This window comes from Poecilia reticulata, linkage group LG22 (genome assembly GCF_000633615.1).
Source record: "Poecilia reticulata strain Guanapo linkage group LG22, Guppy_female_1.0+MT, whole genome shotgun sequence".
NCBI classification, from domain to species: Eukaryota; Metazoa; Chordata; class Actinopteri; order Cyprinodontiformes; family Poeciliidae; genus Poecilia; species Poecilia reticulata.
The window spans coordinates 5,497,211-5,517,263 of record NC_024352.1 but is presented as its reverse complement, the minus strand read 5'-3'; the positions used below and the strand labels follow the sequence as shown (position 1 = coordinate 5,517,263).

Genomic DNA, 20,053 nt, shown 5'->3' with positions numbered 1-20,053 from the left:
TAATATGATAACACAAGATGGTTTTAGCATATTTTTTTTCAAGAAATAACTGCATTAAATCTCCACTTTTTAAATTTATTTTTGTCATTCAGTTCAAAATTTTGTGCTTTTGTATTTTTTTCTCTTAGCACAAATATTAAGTATTCATTCTCTCTATACAGTTTTTACGTGTTTTCGCTTACTTTAAAMCCCCCAGAAAGTAGGAAAAAAAAGCGGTTCTTTAAAAATGACAACAAATTTCCTATCGTAGCTATTTATTAGCAATTATAAATTGTCTTTTTTCACATTTCTGTCTCTAAACAAGTTTTATTTATCTCAACTGAGTGCAAATATGGCTCTTTGGATTACTTTTACCGGGATTAGATTTATTATTCATGCCAATCTGCACAAAAACTTAAAACACTCACTCTTGCAGACCTCTTTGGGTGGAGTTCCCAGAAGAGGAGAGCACCTTCACCGAGGACAACCAATACATGATTGGTGATGAACACTTCTTCGATTCATTTCTCCATATTGAAATATTACACATTTGTTTTTCTGAAGTTAGTTGTTTTTGTCTCACTTAGGGGGAGCCCTGCTCGCCTGTCCTGTGACGGAACAAGGCGCTCAGACAGTCAAAGTCTTACTTCCCGGCTCCGACGAGGTAGAGGCGTTTATAACTGTAACCGTTTATGAATATGGGACACTAAAGATTTCCTTCTGTCGTAGATTTGGTACGACATCAGCTCTGCGAAGGCGCACAAAGGAGGAAAGAGTTTGAGTCTTCCTGTCAACCTGGACACAGTAAGCGTTTGCCGTGGTTTAAATGGCAAACACCGTTTCCTCACTGTTGTCGAATTCAGGAAACAGGTTGTACTAGAAGCCCCGAAAGATCAAATCTTGCTCCAGTTAAATGTGTTTAYAGCTAAGTTTACTTTTGGCAGGTTCCAGTGTTTCAGCGGGGCGGCTCAGTGGTCTGCAGGTCAACGGGAAGTGGCACCTGTACGGTCGACTACCAGAAGATGCCTCTAGATGTCACTGTGGCCCTAAACTCCCAGGTAGCAACTGGAACTCAGACCTGATGCAACAGTAGCAGCTTAGACCAGATAGATTCAAAACAGCTTTTCCCAAAAACATCAAATATTAGTAAACATACAGYAAATGCTAATATTTACTGTACWCCAAAATGTTAATGCTACTCTATTCTACCTTATGATATCAAATCTGCTATAGTACATATTCACGTATTTGACTCAAGAGACGTCTAAAAATATGGATAGTGAGACTCTTCATGGTTAAAGTTCTTGCTCTTGAATGTCAGAATTTTTTTTTTAAACTATCAGACAAATTTTGAAACATCGGTGTGGAAAAGCAATGAATTTTTGAGAGAGCTGATTTGCAGGAGCCCCACAAATTAATATCAGAAAATTAACACTGCGGATATTTTCTCACCTTTCTCAATCAATAAAGTATTTTTGAATTTAATTTAATCAGCTTTAGCGCGTGTAGTTACAGTGTGGCTCTCCTGATCTGTGTGCTTTTCAGAACAAAACCGAATTTTCTGATCAATACTTAAAAGATTTGCCGTATTTCAGAAGTGTCCTCCATAAACAGACAAGATGTGTTTTCAGCTAAACCTTAGAGAGTTTGTTAGCATTCTTGTGTTTCGATGTGGAACATTTCTACCTGTGTTGCTAATAAACGTTCAGGCCAGTGCAGACGGAGAGCTGTACCTCGACGACGGCCACTCCTTCGAGTACCGTGACAAAAAGGCCTTCTCCCTGCGGCGGGTCAGCATGGCGTCKGGCCGTCTGCTCTGTCGGTGAGTCACGCTCCTGAAAACGTGAAAATTCTCACGTTGAGGTTGGGAAAATCTTCTGCTGCTGACTCAACGCGGACTGGTTTGACGTTTTCTGTTGCGRTTGCTTTTCCCAGTTCGGCCAGTGAAGAGGGGAGGTTTGACTGTGACACYGTCGTTCAGTCSGTTTCCATCATGGGAGTGAAGAGCAAGCCGACCACGGTGAACGTCCACGTCCCAGGTGAGGACGTCCCCGAAATGAGCACATTTAACTCGTACCGAAAGAAGTTTGMGTGTTTCAAGGGAAGATCTTTTAAGTTTTGCAGCACATCGGATTATAATACGTGWTGAAACCAAGCAAATAATGATGTCAAAACCAAATAAGGTTCCTTTGTTTTGAACGTCGTTAAATTTAATGACGGTTGTTTTGGCTGCTCTCTTCGCAACTCTGCTCCAGCAGAGAAGGCCACACAGCAAAAACACAGAATCTTATCAAGTATTTCTGGTTTAGTTTCTARTGCAAATATCTTAGTTTTGTCTTATTTCAARTCAACTAACTTACAAGTAACTTTTCAGCAAGATATMGGAGCTTGTTTTAAGTAAATAACTCTTTGAAAAAGTACTAGTTATAAGTGAAACAACCTGCCAGTGGAACAAGACATTTTTTTTCATGTTATAACTTAAAATGTCTTGTTCCACAGGCAGATTATTTCACTTATAGCTAGTCATTTTTAATCAATATTAAGGAATTATTGACTAGTTTTTCTTATTCAAGGGTACTAAAATATTTGCACTAGAAACTAGACCAAAAACATTTGATCTTTATCTGAGACTGGAAAAAATGTGAATTTTGAAACTCTCCATTTGTTGCATTCTAGCACTCTTGATCATCTCTCTAAACCAGTGATCAAGAGTGCTATATTTCTGATCGAAGCTTCCCAGGCAGAGCAACTGGAGTCATGTTGAAGTAAAATAAATAAATAAATAAATAAATTGCTTACTTTGTGTATCTGCAGTAACCTTACACCACCACAAGGGGCTCTGATCCTTCCCATACCTGCCATTAATTGTTTTTATTACAAATGTGGCCAAAACTTTGTCAATATTCCACAAAAAAAAACACACATTTCCCAATTGTGGTGTTTCAATTAAATAAGAAATGCAATGAAACTCACACGTGGATGAGTTTGTTCACGCGGTAAGTGATTAAAGAACATGCGGCGCCATCATCCTCCTACCACTTCCTGTCGTCTTCTTTGTGGTTTCCACCAGTAGTAACATCTGGTTGTTGATTATGTGGCTCGTGTGATGCGAAAAAAGTGTTTTGCAAAGAACACCAATTTCGATACAGTTTTTTWAAAAAAACCTCATCATAGCACAAAAATWTTTKAGTGAAAAAGGTGAACTTTTTTGAGATTGCCGCATTTCAATTAACCAAATTCATTTTTGTAATTCCAATTAGCGCAGTCATACGGTCAATGGAAACACAGCTATTGTTAAGTCAGTTTTGTAAGCTTCTTGACTTAAAAGTTGCTTTAATTCAAAGCTAAGCAAGCCTTGTTCTGATCTTCTCACCAGGTGCTAAATCCATCTCTGCTTCCTTTGAGTTCCTGGAAGCCTGCTGCACGCTCAGACTGAACAACCTGAACGTCAGAGTGAYGACRGACTGGGACATACAGATCAACTGATCCTGGAGAAATCCCCGACTGCTTTTCCTTTGGCACTGATTGCGTATTCCCGCAAWGGGAACAGTCAGGAATACGATGGTTGCTAATTTTATCAGTTGAATGGGGAAACATTTGACCTAATGAATGTGTCTGCTTGGACTGATGAACAGTTTTGTTGCTAATGGAGCTGCAGACAAATATCAACAAGGCGTGGSCGATTTTACATTACTGTAATCATTTTAACTCTTTTCGTGTTCAGATTTTGACTTGTGAAGTCATTTTCGGATCATAGTTTTTTCCTTAAATTGCTGCTTGTTTTAGTTCAGAAGCTAAATCTACTGTCTCCTGCAAAAATCCTCCACCTAACTGTTTAAAATTTCAAACTTGACTAGAATGTAAAGGGGGTTTTGTGAAATATGAACACAATGTAGCATATAATGSAAAGAGGAAGGTAAATAATATATAGTTTTGAATCATGGTTCAGTCAAAGTCCAGATAGAGCTTATTGAGAATGACCTGCAGAGTGATGAAAGTGACGGGTGAGAAAGAGAGAAGAAAATAGGCATACATGGCAGCTAATATTGAACATCACAATATTTACTAACAAGATTTTCTGATATTTTACACCTCTTCAATTAGAATAACTTTCTACTAATAATAGAAAAAACATACTTGTAGGATTCACAAAAAGAGGTAGGATCAGACCAGGTTAATCTTTAACAAGATGGCAGGAAAGCAGCATAATTTAAGGCATCATCTGTTGAAAATTGTTTTTTTTTGGTTCCTTATATCTTGTTCTTTCCACTTTAAGAATTAAAGGAAGACGAGACAAATTAAGACTTGAAGTTCATAATTCTGATTTTTCTGATAATTTTGGCTCTAATCTCAGAATTTTAACTTTTTTCTCAGAATTCTGACTTTAATCTTCTGAGATAAAAAGTCAGGATTAGTTTTTTTTTTTCAGTGGCCCTAAACCTCTTCCATACAAAAAAGGGAATCAGTTCAAGAGAATAAAAAAAAAATGTAAGGTAGTGTATGCTTATCCTGACAAACTGAGGAGCTGTTGGACAATGAGCTTCAACCAAACTTTAACTTATACTGATGAATGACTCCTTATGTCAGAGTGCCAGAGATCTTTTTAGTAAAATTGATCTACAAGTCACAGATTTCCTTCTTAGTCGGAACGCAAAATAAAACAATGATATTCCTATGAACAAGTCTGCTTTGGGTTCTTATTACCAGGACGACTTTACCAACATTTCCGTTATCGTCAACATGTGTTATCTGGTACAGTGACGAAACTTTAAAGAGAATATAACACTGGTGTTGCTCCCCGTCACAGCGTCAGCCTGCTCCGGTTGTGCTGAGGCTGCTCAACGCTGAGCTCCATTGAGGAGAGGTTTAAAGGGCTTGAATGCCTTCTGCTGAGGCAGGGCATCCACCAGCCGCTCTTTCCATGCCCTCTGGCCTTTGTGTCACCCAACAATGATGGCAGGGCGAGCGTCGGCCAATGGGAACGCAACAAAACAGCCGTTGGTGTGGACCGTGAGTTTGTAGCGTTTGTGCGTCCAGGTGAATGGCCGCCCAAAGGTGAACGTTTCTTTCATGCCGTGTGTGACGAAGGGGACAGGGGGGAGACGTCACTCAGAGGAACAGCCAATCGGATAATAGCAGTTTGGATTTATGCCAGGGTCTTTTTGGCTTGTAAGACTTTCGTACAGGTGACCAGGGCCAGTTTTTTTTCCTCCCCCCTCACAAAAAAATTTAAGGTCTGCTGAGTGGAGATGCCATACACGCCATCTGGCTTTTTCTGCGACCGGTTGATCCGGGAACGAGAACGGAGAGACGGGGAAGGGTCCCTGAACAAGCCCATCCGGTTCAACGGCCAGGACTACAGCACCCTGAGACAGGACTACCTGCAGAGGAAGACTCTGTTTGAGGATGAAGCTTTCCCCGCCACAGTGGAGTCTCTGGGCTTCAAGGAGCTCGGACACAAGTCCAACAAGGTCAAGAACATCGTCTGGAAGAGGCCTAAGGTAGGTCGGGTTGGCAGAAAGGAAGGGCAATCTCACAAAGTTGAAAATAAGATGGGGTGGACCACATTTGGGAGGTAGGACATGACTGTTTTTTTTTTTATATGCAAAGAAAAAAAATCTGCAGACTTACAAAATGATGTTGGGATTTTGTCCAACCTGAGAAGAAACAAGTGAAGCTATCCAGGAAGAGGCTTTATACCTGTTTTTTGAATGTCTTTTGTATTAAACCTTCCATTACAGTCCACTTTTAACCTGAAATTAACTTTYGTTTGTGTTTTGTTTTCACAGGAAATCAGTGAAAACCCTCAGTTCATTGTCGGAGGAGCGAGTAGGACAGACATCTGTCAGGGAGATCTTGGTAAACTCTGTCTCATTAGATTTTTAAAAACACATTTGGAACATCAGCGGACCACCACTCAGTCTTAGAATCTTGTGCTTCTCCCTATACTTTCAAAAGAGGACGTTCACAARTTGAATTTATTTAATTCTTTAGAGTTGAACTGAAATGGCAGGAATCTGATTTTATTGTTTTTGCCTTATTGACATTGACGGTGGTTTGTTGGGTGAGAAATTAAACATTCTATTTTTTTTTAGATGGTATAGAAAACAGAAATGATAAGAAGCTATTTAAAAAGAAACATTTTTTAGACATGTTTGCATTTTATTCAGGCTGGGAGATAGCGAGCGAGAGCAAGACTTAAAGCAGATAACGTGGAGACTAAACATTGTACAGCAAAAGRAAGTTTGATTTTATCCTTTAAAGCTTTCTAGGTTTAAAAATGGGGCAGCAATTTCTAATCACAAAGATCATTTCAAAATTATCCTGAACCAAAAAAGAGTGAACTTTAATTGATTTCAGCCATGTGAAAACGTCAATCACTTTATTTGTTTATAAGCATTAGTAAAACCCAGTCTGACACCAGCTGCTCTTGCAGCGGCTCTTCACCTCTATAGATGATTAACRACTAGTTTCAGCTGGAAGGACGGTTTTTGGACGGTTTGGCTGAAACAAAATTACACAAAAACGAGCGACGATTGTTGCAACAACAATCTGTATTCTCAAAAGTAACAAAAAAAAAAAGAAAGTCGGTTATTTCATATCCCACGTCTCCCCTGCATACGGCCTCTCTGCCTGCAGCAGCCTCCCGGTTTTGTGCTTACTCTTTTGGAAGGGAATCCGACCGGCAGCACTTCCCATTGTTGTTCCGTTCACACAACAAATAAAGGGGACCAAAGGGAACAAAAGTCTTGACAGACACTGTTGATCATTCCCTGTTGTAATTGTAAAGAAAAAAAAAAAAAAAAAAAAGCACATTGTTCTCGTGTGACAGTTACAAAAACAGGTAACACTTTATTTGAAGGGGGTGAATAAGACTGACATAACTCCTGTCATGAACATGAATAAGCCTTCATGAATATTTATGACTGTWGTCATAAAGAGTCATTCGGTAAATTATGACACTTTTAATACAAAGTTRACATTATTCAAAATGTCTTTGTTATGACAACTTGACATTAACCAAGAAATCATTACTGATATAAATTTGTTCTAAAAGTATTTCTGATTGTACTTTAAAAATTAGGTAACTTTATGTTATTAAAGGTAAAGTTTAAACAGTAATGATTTCTTGGTTAATGTCAAGTTGTCATAAAAGACATTTTGAATAATGTCAACTTTGTATTAAAAGTGTCATAATTTACGAATGACGCTTTATGACAACAGTCATAAATATTCATGAWGGCTTATTCATGTTCATGACAGGAGTTATGTCATGTTTATGAAAGTGTCATGTCAGTCTTATTCACCCCCCTTCAAATGAAGTGTTACCCAAAAACACAACGATCAGCACTTAGCAGAAAACTTTCCCTCCTGCAGAACAAAAYTTATCAATATATTCTGGGCTAAATATAGTCGTAGGTAGAAGTTGTGGCTCAGAAGCGCTCACGTTGGAACGTTCTTTACCTTCGGGCATTGCTCAACGTTTGTTTTCTCTGTTTAGGTGATTGCTGGTTGTTAGCCGCTATTGCTTGTCTCACCCTGAATGAGAAGCTCCTCTATCGAGTTGTTCCCCAGGAGCAAAGCTTCTCGGAGAACTATGCCGGCATCTTTCACTTCCAGGTGTGATCATCTACTTTAAAAATAACRATTTCAGATGTTCCATTGAACGTCTATTCTAACAGAACGTTTAGTATTTTGTTATAAATACTAAACGTTCTTTTGTTACTGTCGAGCCATAAATATCTTGCATTTTCCTGGGTTTTTACRTGATAGACCAGCAGCAAGTGGTGARTGATTGTGAATTGGAAAGACCATAATGCATTGTTTAGATTGTTTTTCTATGACCGAAATCTGAAATATTTGYCTTGCGTTTAGCCTGTTTTACTTTGATCCCATTAAATAAACTCTGGTACAACAGCTGCATTCAGAAGTCTATTTATAAGTGCATAYAATTCCATTTCAGTCAAAACCTAGTTGTTCTTTAGTAGAAGTTTRTTAGAGAAAATGTAACACTTAGAAATGCCACAAAGAGCGGTAAGTAAAGAAAACCATACGGTGCCCAGCTTTCCAGCGGGACARCAGTCCTAAGCATACACTGTTCTGCGCAGTCAGTGGTCTAGTCAAAGTCTCCAGATCTCAATTCAGGTCARAATCTACTGCAAGATGTTGAAATTTACGTTTGTAGATGTTCTCCATCTATTTTGACTCATCTTGAACTATTTTATTGAGAAAAATAGACAAGAATTTAAGTTATTGTAGGTGTGAAGCCAGGACAAAAAGGCTAYAAGCGGTAATCACAACGAGACTCTGATGCATGCCACACTTTTCAGGTGCTTGAAAATYGCGTTTCTTTTTTCTTCTACTGCTGCTTTGTATTGKTCTGTCACATAAAATCCAAATGAAATATAATGAACTTTGTTTTTTTGTAATGTAACAAAATATAAATGTGTAGGAGCTACAAGTACTTTAGCAAAGTACCATAGTCACAAAGTCCAATAATAAACAAAAGAAGAACCAGTAATGAAGGGATCRCCATACATACTCAGACATTGTCATCTATCTCATGTTTTTGGACTCTCTGTATTTCAGTTCTGGCGTTATGGCGACTGGGTCGACGTCGTCATTGACGACCGCGTCCCGACTTTCAACAACCAGCTGGTCTTCACCAAGTCCGCCGAGAGAAAYGAGTTCTGGAGTGCCCTGCTGGAGAAGGCCTACGCAAAGTAAGTCGTAATACCTTAGTATAAAAGAGCAGAGGCATTACGAGGTGCTTTCAGCTGCTGAGCTGCGTTTATCACTTTTCATTGCATATAGTTTACATTTACTGATGTAGCATTTCTTTTGTTTCTATGGATGTGAGTTTGGGTGTGTTTTTTTTTTCAAAACAATTGTCGATCACTATTGTTAATCACAATTTTTTTATTTATGGTTACATTTAGTAGTTATCCTGCACTGTGTCAGGAATTTCCTTATTAATTAATTGAAACTGTGCTGATGTAATACCTGTAAGACTATGAACCTTTATTAACTTTCTCTATGGACATATTTGTATGTTGCCTCTAGTCAAAGGTATTGGAACAAACCTGGGAAGGTTCAATGGATAAAGACAGGATTGTTGGGGCTGTGGAAGCTTCTAATTAACTAGATCAATGGTTTTTAATCGTGTCTCACCATTAATTGTTACTTTAAACTCTTGGATAAAGTACAGAAGAAGTTACAGGCAGATTTACATATCTTACAGTAAAGACTACATACTGGCTTACCAAATGTTGCTAATGSCTAAATTGCTCAAAAAAGACATTTGGAATGTTATTTTTTTTTAGAAAACCTAAGAGGGGATCTTTGTGGTGTGGTCAGCTTTTGTCAGATCTTAGTCTTCTCTAACACAAAGGCTTCAGGCGTAATAGGGTTGCTAGTATCTCCAGGACTTAGGGCTGCACTTCCTTACAAACTCTTCTTACGATCTTCCGACTGTACAGGCTGTCTGGAAGAGTCTGTGGAAGCCAACTTGCTAAGACAACCTCCTGATTGGTGAACCTTGTCTCAGTAAACTGGAAACATGGAAAGAGAAGCGATGTCCAAGTTGTGGTTATTGWACATCTTGGTTCTTCAGAACAAAGAAGTGAGGGAGTCCATTGCTGAAAAGGCTTCAGTTTCAGTCTAAAGCAGTGGTCTAATGCAATGCTACAAGCTGCTCTGACTGGCGTACTCAACATAAAAGTGAGCATTTGTTAAACCCTAGTYACAAAATTCTGGTTTGGAGTTCACATACTTGCCTGGATATTCAGTAATGAGCCCAAAGTCTGAATAAGCATTAAAACTATCAAAGTTCAMTCCTACAGAGAAAGGAAGGATGCAAAAACTTGTCTCTCTGATGGGAACTAACGTTGGGGAGCAAGCGACAACCCTAGAAGCCGAAGAAATGTTTTGATTTCTAGATGTTTCACCACACAAAATTAAGTTATTTGGTCCAGAGTTACAACTCAATCTGGGTATCACTGAGGAGATGATGTTAGCAAGCTGAAGCGTGCAAGAATTGGTGACTAAAGGAGACAATGACCTTTATGTCCATATGGTATCTGACSTTGTTGCTTAAAGGCGTAATTAGAGGGGTGTTCAGCCAGAACTTGAAAGCGCTTCATACCCAATCCTWCATGTGTAGCACCAAATCAATCGCCCAAAAGGCAACTAGCTTTTTTTGCGTTTAGCCTTATTTATTGATCAATGTACGTTGCCCCTTTTTAAACAAACACATTTAAATTGAAAAGAGAAAAAGTGACAGAAGAATCACTGTCGCCTGTTGCTTTGTCTAGGCTTCACGGCTCTTATGAGGCCCTGAAAGGCGGGAACACCACGGAAGCCATGGAGGATTTCACGGGAGGCGTCACAGAGTTTTACGAGATGAAGGAAGCTCCGAAAGAGCTTTATAAGATCATGAAGAAAGCCCTGGAGAGAGGCTCACTCATGGGCTGCTCCATTGATGTGAGGGATCGGTTATCTTACTGTGACTATATAAGATAAGACTTTTTGGAGTACGATGCAGGAGTTTTTGTTAGTTAGAAGTGTAATCTGTGTGTTGCTTTTATGTTTTCTCATATTTTCTCTTCCTCTGTTCTTGRTTTCTTCTTGTTTTTTGCTCAATGATTGGCTTTAGTCTCTGGTTCCTGCTCGCTTTGAGACCCGCACGGTGACGGGACTGGTGAAGGGTCACGCCTACTCCGTGACAGCGGTGGACGAGGTAAAGCCGGCGGCTCAACTGGAACACGTTAATGTGTTCGGTTCCATAGCGTGCGATTCACTATTTCCATCTCTCTGCATCACGACAGTGTAAACCCTCCCAGCACAAGGACAACAAAGTTCGTCTGGTGCGTCTCAGGAACCCATGGGGTCAGGTGGAATGGAACGGCCCCTGGAGTGACAAGTGAGGATTTCTTTTGCTTGTTTAACATTTTCCTTAAAGRTTTTATCCCCAGTCTCAGATATATGTTGCTTGTTAAGGAACTTACATCTTCTTGTTTGTTTATTTYCAACAGCTCCAAAGAGTGGGTGAATCTCTCTAAGGCTGACAAAGACAAACTGCAGCACCAAAAYGCAGAGGATGGRGAGTTCTGGTGAGTGTCGGGTTATTGAACATGCGACTGCCGTTAAGATGTTTAGATTTGTTTATGAATGTGTAATTGTCCAATAAACGAACTGCTGAAGACTAAAAACTAATTATGGGTTGAAAGCACCTTTCAATTTAATTTTAGCACCCAGTCTCCGTCGCTAAGATTACTTTGCCAGTCAGTTATCTGTTGTCCACAGCCATATGCAGACGATCCTACTGTATTTCTGTCAGATTTGGTTCTCCAAAACTTTAATTTTTCTACAGGTGAGCAAATCTTTTGGGGTTATTTAGAACCATTTGGTGTGCACAGACATTTTTGGGGAGCAGGAGCTCAAGTGGGAAAATATAAGGGCACCTTGTGAGTTACATGGGACCGCCGGCTGGCTGGTGTGAGATTTACTACAGCCGATCTTGTCGGGCAAAATTACAAAATATTTGGGGCATTGGTAACATAGGACTTTAAATACAGAAAATGTTACTCTGGGCCACACACAATACAACAAAAATTTCAAAAGGGCACTTTTATTCATGATGTCTGTTGTACTTTCTGGTGTCCTGCAGGATGTCATTTGAGGACTTCAAGAAGAATTACACTAAGATTGAGATCTGTAACCTGACACCCGATGCCCTGGAGGACGATAAGATCCACAAGTGGACGGTCTCTGTGAATGAGGGCCGCTGGGTGAGAGGCTGCTCCGCCGGAGGCTGCAGGAACTATCCAGGTGCAATAAAGCTTTTTATTAAATCAAAAATGTCTGCTTTCATCTGTCCAGTTGATTAAAACAACAGCAACAACAAAAACTGAATGGCTTTTGCAAATCAGTGCAAAACCATAAAAGGTCAAACATGAAAGTTTATTTCATGTAAATGTGAGAACATTTGATGGTTCTGCAGACACCTTCTGGACCAACCCTCAGTACCGCCTCCGCCTGCTGGAGGAGGACGACGATCCGGACGACAACGAGGTGGTCTGCACCTTCGTGGTGTCCCTGATGCAGAAGAACAGACGAAAAGAGCGAAAGATGGGGGCCAACCTCTTCACCATCGGATTCGCCATCTACGAGGTGACGGATTTTACGCAAACCTACTTTTGTTTAAATATGAACTGATGGAATTTGATTGTTTGAAATAATAAATGTTYTATTTGTTTCCACTGCCGCTTGTATTCTCTCCACAGGTGCCAAAGGAGGTGAGGAAGGTGTCAACAAAACATTTGTCAGTTGTATCCTGCATTTGTTTTTAATCGATTATCAAAGGGATTATTGTCTAAACCTGATCTTTGTTCGGTATCCGGGCTATCACCTGTCGCTGCGGCTCATCTTTGCAGATGCACGGAAACAAGCAGCACATGCAGAAGGACTTCTTCTTGGTMAACTCCTCCAAGGCCCGCTCCAAGTCCTACATCAACCTGCGGGAGGTGACGCAGCGCTTCCGCCTGAGCCCCGGCGAGTACGTCATCGTGCCCTCCACGTACGAGCCGCACCAGGAGGGGGAGTTCATCCTGAGAGTCTTCTCTGAAAAGAGGAACACCTCAGAGTGAGTGAGATCATATGCTGTCGTGGTAAAGGACAAACGGGGGGCAAATACTTTTTTTAGTGGTAAAGGCCGAATACTTTTTGATATTTCTGATGTTTCTTTACATGCTGCAGAAGAGGGCTGGGTATTGCTGGAGGTGTCAGAACTAAAAATGAGTCAGACTTCAGGATTCTTTTCCCAAAGTCTTCCTGAAATGTTGCTACAGGCCTTTTCTTAATGTATTAGAAAATAATACATTAGAGAACATATTAAAATGTTGAATCAAATTATGTGCTGTTGGTTTAAAGTGAGAAATTGGCTGTAGGTGTTCAGTTTGATGCACTTAAGAACTAAAAGAAATCAGGGCAGATTCCWGTCTTTTCTGACTGATTGGTGCATCTCTGCTAAAGTAGCCATGTTTATAGTGAATTATTTAAATTCTGTAAATATTTCTTAAATTCAATCCTAACCCAACCTTCATCAGAGAGGTTTTAAAAGTAAATGAATCATTTCCAGCAGTACCCAGTCCTACTTCCTGCATGTCACTCAGTTTTGATTTCTCGCTGCTGCTGCTGCTGCTGCTGCTTTGTGTTGTTGGGTGTTGACCACATGTTTGGGTGGGAAAGAAAAAAAAAAAAAAAGAGCCCCAAGAGCGAACGATTTTAACGGCAGTTTGATTTGTAGAACTGGAAGAAATCGGCCCGAGTTCGAAGCTGTTATGGAAGCTTTTTTAGGACAAGCGGCTTCCGATATGGGCGTGATCCGGTAAACGTTCGAACGACTTCGTGCTGGAAGATCTAGCCGCTGGCATGAACCACCGGAGGACGAAGCAGCAAACAGGAGGGATAGATGTGCACAGTTCCTATCAGTAATACTGGTGTAAATCCCTGGTCAAAAGTTGACACATTAATTTGGAACGTCTCATTCCAACTGTTTTTAGTTTTTAGAAACAAGAAACAGGTGAACAAGTTTGACTTTACTGTGGATTTTCTACAATCCGAGGCAATTCTTTCTATACTTTTCTATCATTTCCAAACCCAAATTGGATGCATGTTTGTGGTCAAACACAGTTTGTGTCAAATTTTTAAGCACTAGACCCAAACWTTCACACTCACATAAAGAAATAGGACAGAATTCATGAACCTGTATTAACAGATGATAGTTTTTTTCTGAAGATGAGGCCAAAAATTTAGCTMTTTGGACACAATTACCAGAAGCATGTTTAGAAGCATCAATATGAGTTTTTTAAAGCTAAAAAAAAAAGAAAATGTGCAAAACTGTTAAGCATGGCATCRATTGGCATTTGTTGGAAGAAGTTTGAAGTTTGTTCAAATATTCGTTAATTTTGACCCTTAGATTTGAGGAACACTGCAAAAAAMCCACAAAATTTTACAAAGTATGTTTGGTCTTGTTTCTACTGCAAATATCTTTGTACACTTGAAAGAAGACTAAACTAACTTACAAGTAGCTTTTCAGCAACATAAAGGAGCTTGTTTTAAGTCAATAATTYATGAATATTGATGAAAAAGTCCTAGTTCCTCTTATTCAGTTCCTTCCTAGTTCACTTATTCAGAGGCTTGCAAAAGTGTTCATACCCCTTGAACTCTCCCGTATTTTGTCACATTGCAACCASATACCCTTGAATTYTAATGGGAAWGTAGAATACAATTRTGAAGCAGAAGGAAAATTATACATGATTCAAAACATTTTTTTACWAATCAAAATTTCGAGAAGTGCGACCAACTGCCTTCAGAAGTTGTCTGACGGCTAATGACTGAAAAGAGTCWATACATATGAAAACATTCATGGGGTATGAATACTTTTGCGAGCCACTGTAACAAGACATTTTTTGCAATGTTATAACTGAAATAATCTGCCAACATTAAGAAATTMTTGACTTAAAACAAGCTCTCTACGAATATCTCGCTGAAAAGCTACTTTTGTTTTATTTTAAGTGTACTAAGATATCTGCACAAGAAACTAGACCAAAATTACTTTGTAGGATTTTGTGTTCTTTGCAGTGAAAATCCACACACAMAMAAAAAAAATCAAACATGTTTTCCCAATTTGAGTTTTCAAAACTCATTGAAGTTGTAAGTTGTGTAATCATTCCATCCTGGAAAAAGAACTGTTCAAATGAATCATTAAAGGCTTAAAATGKCCATGATGAGAGGACGCTACAGGGTCACCTACAGCTGCAGGCTGTAGGAAGCACCAGGTACCAACATGTAGCTTCAGGTGCAGATGAGATGCTGCTGGTGTCAGCCTGGTGACTGCTGTTTGTCCGTTTTCACCCAGGGAGATAGAGAACAGGATCGARGCGGACCATCCTGTGGTAAGTCTGAGTTCGTTTTGCCTCATTTTGGGTTGGAACGACAACATTTCGTCTCCTCGTTTGCTTGTTGTTTTTGTTGTTGTTGTTTTCTTATCGCACCTTGTTTCTCCGGCAGCCGGCTCCAGCCTCGGTGGGGGAAGAGAGCGAGGAGGACCAGCAGTTCCGGACTATTTTTCAGGAGATAGCCGGTGACGTGAGTGCAGACGGGCGGAAACGGGAAGCAGAAACTCGCATGATTTTAGGATCAGATGTGTTGATGGCGAAAGTGTATTTGTGCATCAGTCCGACACTCGTTCTCTACTTCCCAGGACATGGAGATCACAGCGAATGAACTGAGAAACGTTCTCAACAGGGTGATCACCACGCGTAAGTCCAACACTTTTGATACGTCACAACTGCAAAGCTTCGTGTGTTATTGGAACTTCATGTGACGCCTCATCAGAAAGTAGTGACTATCTGAAAGGAGAACGCAAAAGAACTTTATATATGCATCCCATACCAATGGTTACATTAAAATCTAGCTGCAATGCCATRTCACACAGGCGTTTCCAAGAGGTCACATTGAAGTTTGTGGTCGTTATTATAGTAAGAAGTGACAAAGTTCAAGTAGTAACTTTACTTTTGCGAGAAAAGTGGTGTCCCCATCTTGTTTTCCCTCCAGACAAGGACYTGAACACGGAGGGCTTCAGCCTGGAGAGCTGCAGGAGCATGATTGCTCTGATGGACGTATCCTTTGTATCGAGCGCATCAGGCAGGCTGTGTTGTGCACAGGAGACGCAACCTGCTGAGACCCTTTGGTCGGGTTGGTGACGGACGCTCACGGCGCCTTGGCAACGTCTGGATTTAACAGAAAACTCTACTTAGCCTGGAGGACTCGGCTAGTGTTTGATACAACCAACACGGGGCTGAGACTAGCAATTATTTCAGTAATACTGAATATACTGATAGATTACTTTTGAGAAAATGCTCCCCCACATTCCCTATTAAATGCCTCACATGATGTTCGTCATTCATGGATAGTCAACAGGTAAAATGACAAGAGGGAAAGACTTGCATTTCAAATTAAAAGCATGCAATGGTGTGGAGTTTGGTCTTAACCGTGTCCATTTAAGATGGACGGGACAGGTAGACTCAACCTGCAGGAGTTCATACATCTGTGGAATAAGATCAAGCAGTGGCAGGTGAGAGACGTTCATATTCATTTAGAATAAACAGCTGAATCAAATGCAATAGAAGTGTTTTGTAGTGTTGGCATCAAGAAAAATTCATTTTTTCAGCTGGTATTTTTCGTTACGAGCAGTTGGGCTGATTTTCAGCGGTTAATGCGACAAATTCATATGTTCCTGTTTTCCAGGGAATCTTCAAACATTATAACGCCGATCAAACCGGCAGCATCAACAGCTACGAGATGAGGAACGCCGTCAATGACGCAGGTAGGAACAGACAGGAAGTAATTTGGGTCGTCGCTAACGACGCACCGGGGGAAAAAAATCCGAGTTTAGTTTGCCGACGTTAAGAGAAGCACGACCTTTTCATATTGTGCCACATTGCTGCAGTGTTTTATTAGGATTTCATGTGAGGATCCAACAAGAAGGGGAAAAATAAATGAAACTAGAAAGTTTAAACACCTAGAGTTGTCTTTTCAAGAAGGCAACTTCTCATTTTTGTTGACTGTAAGAAATGTATTTATTTATTTAATTCAGTTTTAGAGGAAAACAAAAACTAACGTAACGTCACCTTGCTAAACAACGACTTAAGTCATATTTTGCCAAAGGAGATTTTTTTTTCTTTAACCTAAATTATCTTAATAATTTAACACACTTGCCAACAGAAAATGCATATAGTACATTGCTTTCTGTAGGGTGTTGATATTTGTGGAAAATTATGTAAAAAAAAAMCAAAACACAGTCAGTAAACAGGTTTCAGTTATTCAGTACGAGCCAATGGATCTTACTTTATAGTGACAACATGAGCATTATGTCTAATATTTTATGACTCGGGCTGAAACCAGATGTTTAACTGCATAATTCGACTCTTAAGGTGCTCCGTTGTTATTGTMGCGTCACGTTTTTGCTATGAATAAAATAATAAATAAAAACAACTGACTGTGAGATTCTTCTTCACCTGCAGCCTAAACTCATCCTCTAAATGTTCTTGTCACTGTACAGCCATGTGTCTTRTGTCCTGTCCAGGCTTCCGTCTCAACAACCAGCTGTATGACATCATCACCATGCGCTACGCCAACGAGAACATGAACATTGACTTCGACAGCTTCATCAGCTGCCTGGTTCGGCTTGAAGCCATGTTCAGTAAGTCAGGCTCTGATTGGTTGTTCCTGCAGATGGCAGTAGGACCACAGGATGGAGGTGGAGAAGCTTGATTTTTTTTTTTCTTTTCACCTATTATTTGTCTCATGTCATACAGTCACAACAAAGTGACAGTTTGAACAAATATGTGAAAAAATATGTTATTACATACTGTAGCTTTAACAAATGTTTAGCAGCACTTACAGTTCAATGTTTTCCTTCTCAGGGGCCTTCCAAGCATTTGACCAGGATGGAGATGGAACCATCAGACTCAGCGTCCTGGAGGTACGAAGCCATCATCACGCCTGCATACACACTATGGCATGACAGSCAAATTAAGCATGACACAARTGTAATATTCTGACATATTTTATCTGCCTCCAACCATGAGTTTACACATCCACAGATCATCTTCATCATGAGAGACATTTATGTTTGACTTAATGGATTTCAACTCTTGATCAGCATCCAGCCTCAAATATATAAGTACACGAGCAGATTGCAGAAAAACTACAAACTTTTTCTTGCCATCATTAAGCTTTCAGCTGATTGATTTAGTTGGAGAGGTTCAAATCTAAGAACACAATTCTATGGTAGAGAAAGCATCGTTCTGAGTGTTTCACTGCCAGAGTGCAATAATGGAGGACAACCTTCAAATTCTTCAACTTTCTATCAAAACACCAACTACGCTTGGAGACAGTAGGGTGTTCCAGCAGCAAATGGTTTGGAGTGGACGAAGGCGGCTAACATAAGTTTGGAGAACCACTCAGAGCTCCACCATGTTAAAATGAACGGACTATGCCAATGGTTATGCCTCATGGGCCCAAATTACAATTATAAAAACACGATTTGGCTTTTAAGAAATGGGAATATATTTAGCTTTTTTACATGCTCACCAAAAACATTCAATAAAAAATAAATAAATAAAACAAAAAAAACTAAGCTGTTAGACCTAAAACTACAGAGCCCGTCTGGTGACACGACCGGGAAAAAAGTCGCTCCTATGAGATATTAAGTCGTTACCACGATTTTCATTTCTCCTATGTCACCAGACGGGTTCTAAGCCGCACAAAACATATAATTATACATTCAAATATAAATTAGAAATATCCCAACAATGGAATACAGGCCACTCTTTGAAAACGCTTTTGTATTTTGCTTAGCTTAGCAAGATTTAGCTCACCGTGGCTAATTAAGCTTAGCTAACAATAACATTTACTTTGGAGTAAAACTCCCTGTACGTTGTGTTCCTTCTTACTCTGAAACTAGAATGAAAGAACAACAAATTTTTGTTTTTATCTTAAAATTTGTAAATGAAGAAAAAGAAAGTGTTTCTTCACATCAGTTGTCTGTGTTATCTGGCTAAATTTGTCCCATTCTTGACCACAAAAATATCTACAGGCTGAACTTTTAACACCAACCAGGACATCRGTCAAAATACCCAGCAATGTCAGAATCTTGCTGGTGACTAATCACAAGACATTTTTAGTGGGGGTGTTCATWTCATTTTGAAAATGCATAWAAAWTTTTGCACAATGTTTGCATAAAAAAMCCCAAAGTTTGTCATTCAAGATGTTGTGCATCACCCTGGTCTGTTTGCCAGCATCCACAACACAGAAATAAATTTTATATTTTCACATTTTTAATTAACTTAAACTGACTTCCTGCTTTATATGTAGTGCATTTATACTTAGGTTTAAAAAATAGAAAAAAGTATTCTAGTACTGCAAATTGAACCATTTAAAATTTTTAAAAACTTTCTACAAAAAAAAAAAAAAAATGTTTTTCTTCTCCCTCCGTCTGAAGTGGCTCCAGTTGACCATGTATGCCTAGACAGGCCCGCCTTCTCCCAGGTGAACTCCAGTCCACACGAGGACCAGACCTGCCAGCCTTTACCTCAGTATTCAGTATTCAGGGGGCCCGACCRCCGTTGGCTTTCATCCACATCAACTCACCTCCAGAAGCTCCAAAGGACGTCTTCACTTCCACCGTTCTGTCCTCTGCCCTCGTTCTACCACCATCGGTCTCTTCACAGTTACATTTTTGATTTTCTTTTGGACATCACCTGTTGTACTGTTCTTTTTCTCAGGCAGCAAACACAACCAACCTCTTTTTACTGTCACAATACCTCACAGAGCCCCCCTCTCATGCATTGTTTTCTTCTWCCACTCATCCCTCTGACCTGGGCTTAATATTTCTCATATTCAATTTTCATCAYGTTCTTTTTAATCACTTAGTTTTGTTGGTAATAACTTTTTCTGATCCATGTCGCATACATCTCTCTCAGTGTTGGAGAAACTCAGGCCTCCTCTGTTCCACCTCAGCAGGACTTGGCTCCCGCTGACTGTATCTCAGTTTTTAAGCTCAATTAAAGATCAGAAATATGGATTTGAAACATTATGGCAAAAGAGTTGAACTGCAGCTTTTTGTGATTCATTTCCCCCCTCCCCTTACTTATAAAAGGCTTTGGTCAATTGAGTGTACCACATTTTTAATCATTTTAACCCAATAAATAAATATGTAGCTGTTGGTTTGACTGATTTCCACCATGTCTGATTTGAAAATATCTTTCTTAAATGAAAACAGACCTTTTTTTATGTTGTACACATTTTTATTTTATTATTAACATCTTAGATTGCACTTCTTAGAAAAAAAAGTTCATCAGAACTTTGATAACAAATGAAAAACTTTAAGAAACTCAGGAATGCCAGGTAAGAGGTGAACTGAGCACTTACATAAACAGAACATTGTGCTGGTAAAAATGGGTGGAAACTACCTTTAAAAATGCCGATTTATGCTACCGGTTTCTTG

General features: G+C 39.6%; 2 protein-coding genes across 2 annotated transcripts in view; both read left to right on the top strand.

The window, feature by feature from the left end:
- The window catches only part of ganc (glucosidase, alpha; neutral C), a 14,294-nt gene extending 9,776 nt beyond the window's left edge, over positions 1 to 4,518 (top strand). Inside the window, exons 10-16 of the mRNA XM_017302399.1 lie at positions 416 to 480; positions 567 to 643; positions 709 to 783; positions 924 to 1,037; positions 1,689 to 1,801; positions 1,915 to 2,018; positions 3,356 to 4,518. Of these exons, the coding sequence (XP_017157888.1) occupies positions 416 to 480; positions 567 to 643; positions 709 to 783; positions 924 to 1,037; positions 1,689 to 1,801; positions 1,915 to 2,018; positions 3,356 to 3,465 (658 nt within the window). The 3' untranslated portion in view covers positions 3,466 to 4,518. The remainder of the gene's footprint in view (positions 1 to 415; positions 481 to 566; positions 644 to 708; positions 784 to 923; positions 1,038 to 1,688; positions 1,802 to 1,914; positions 2,019 to 3,355) is intronic.
- A 501-nt stretch (positions 4,519 to 5,019) lies between these two features.
- Positions 5,020 to 19,771, top strand: capn3a (calpain 3a, (p94)). The gene is made up of 21 exons (XM_008398864.2): positions 5,020 to 5,480; positions 5,769 to 5,838; positions 7,481 to 7,599; positions 8,569 to 8,702; positions 10,293 to 10,461; positions 10,634 to 10,717; positions 10,806 to 10,900; positions 11,013 to 11,090; positions 11,648 to 11,808; positions 11,981 to 12,150; positions 12,264 to 12,275; positions 12,414 to 12,622; positions 14,900 to 14,936; positions 15,052 to 15,129; positions 15,245 to 15,302; positions 15,598 to 15,662; positions 16,049 to 16,117; positions 16,291 to 16,369; positions 17,129 to 17,245; positions 17,469 to 17,527; positions 19,049 to 19,771. The coding sequence occupies exons 1-21, from the start codon at positions 5,229 to 5,231 to the stop codon at positions 19,073 to 19,075; spliced, it is 2,142 nt and encodes a 713-aa protein (XP_008397086.1). The 5' UTR covers positions 5,020 to 5,228; the 3' UTR covers positions 19,076 to 19,771.
- The last annotated feature ends 282 nt before the right edge of the window (positions 19,772 to 20,053 follow it).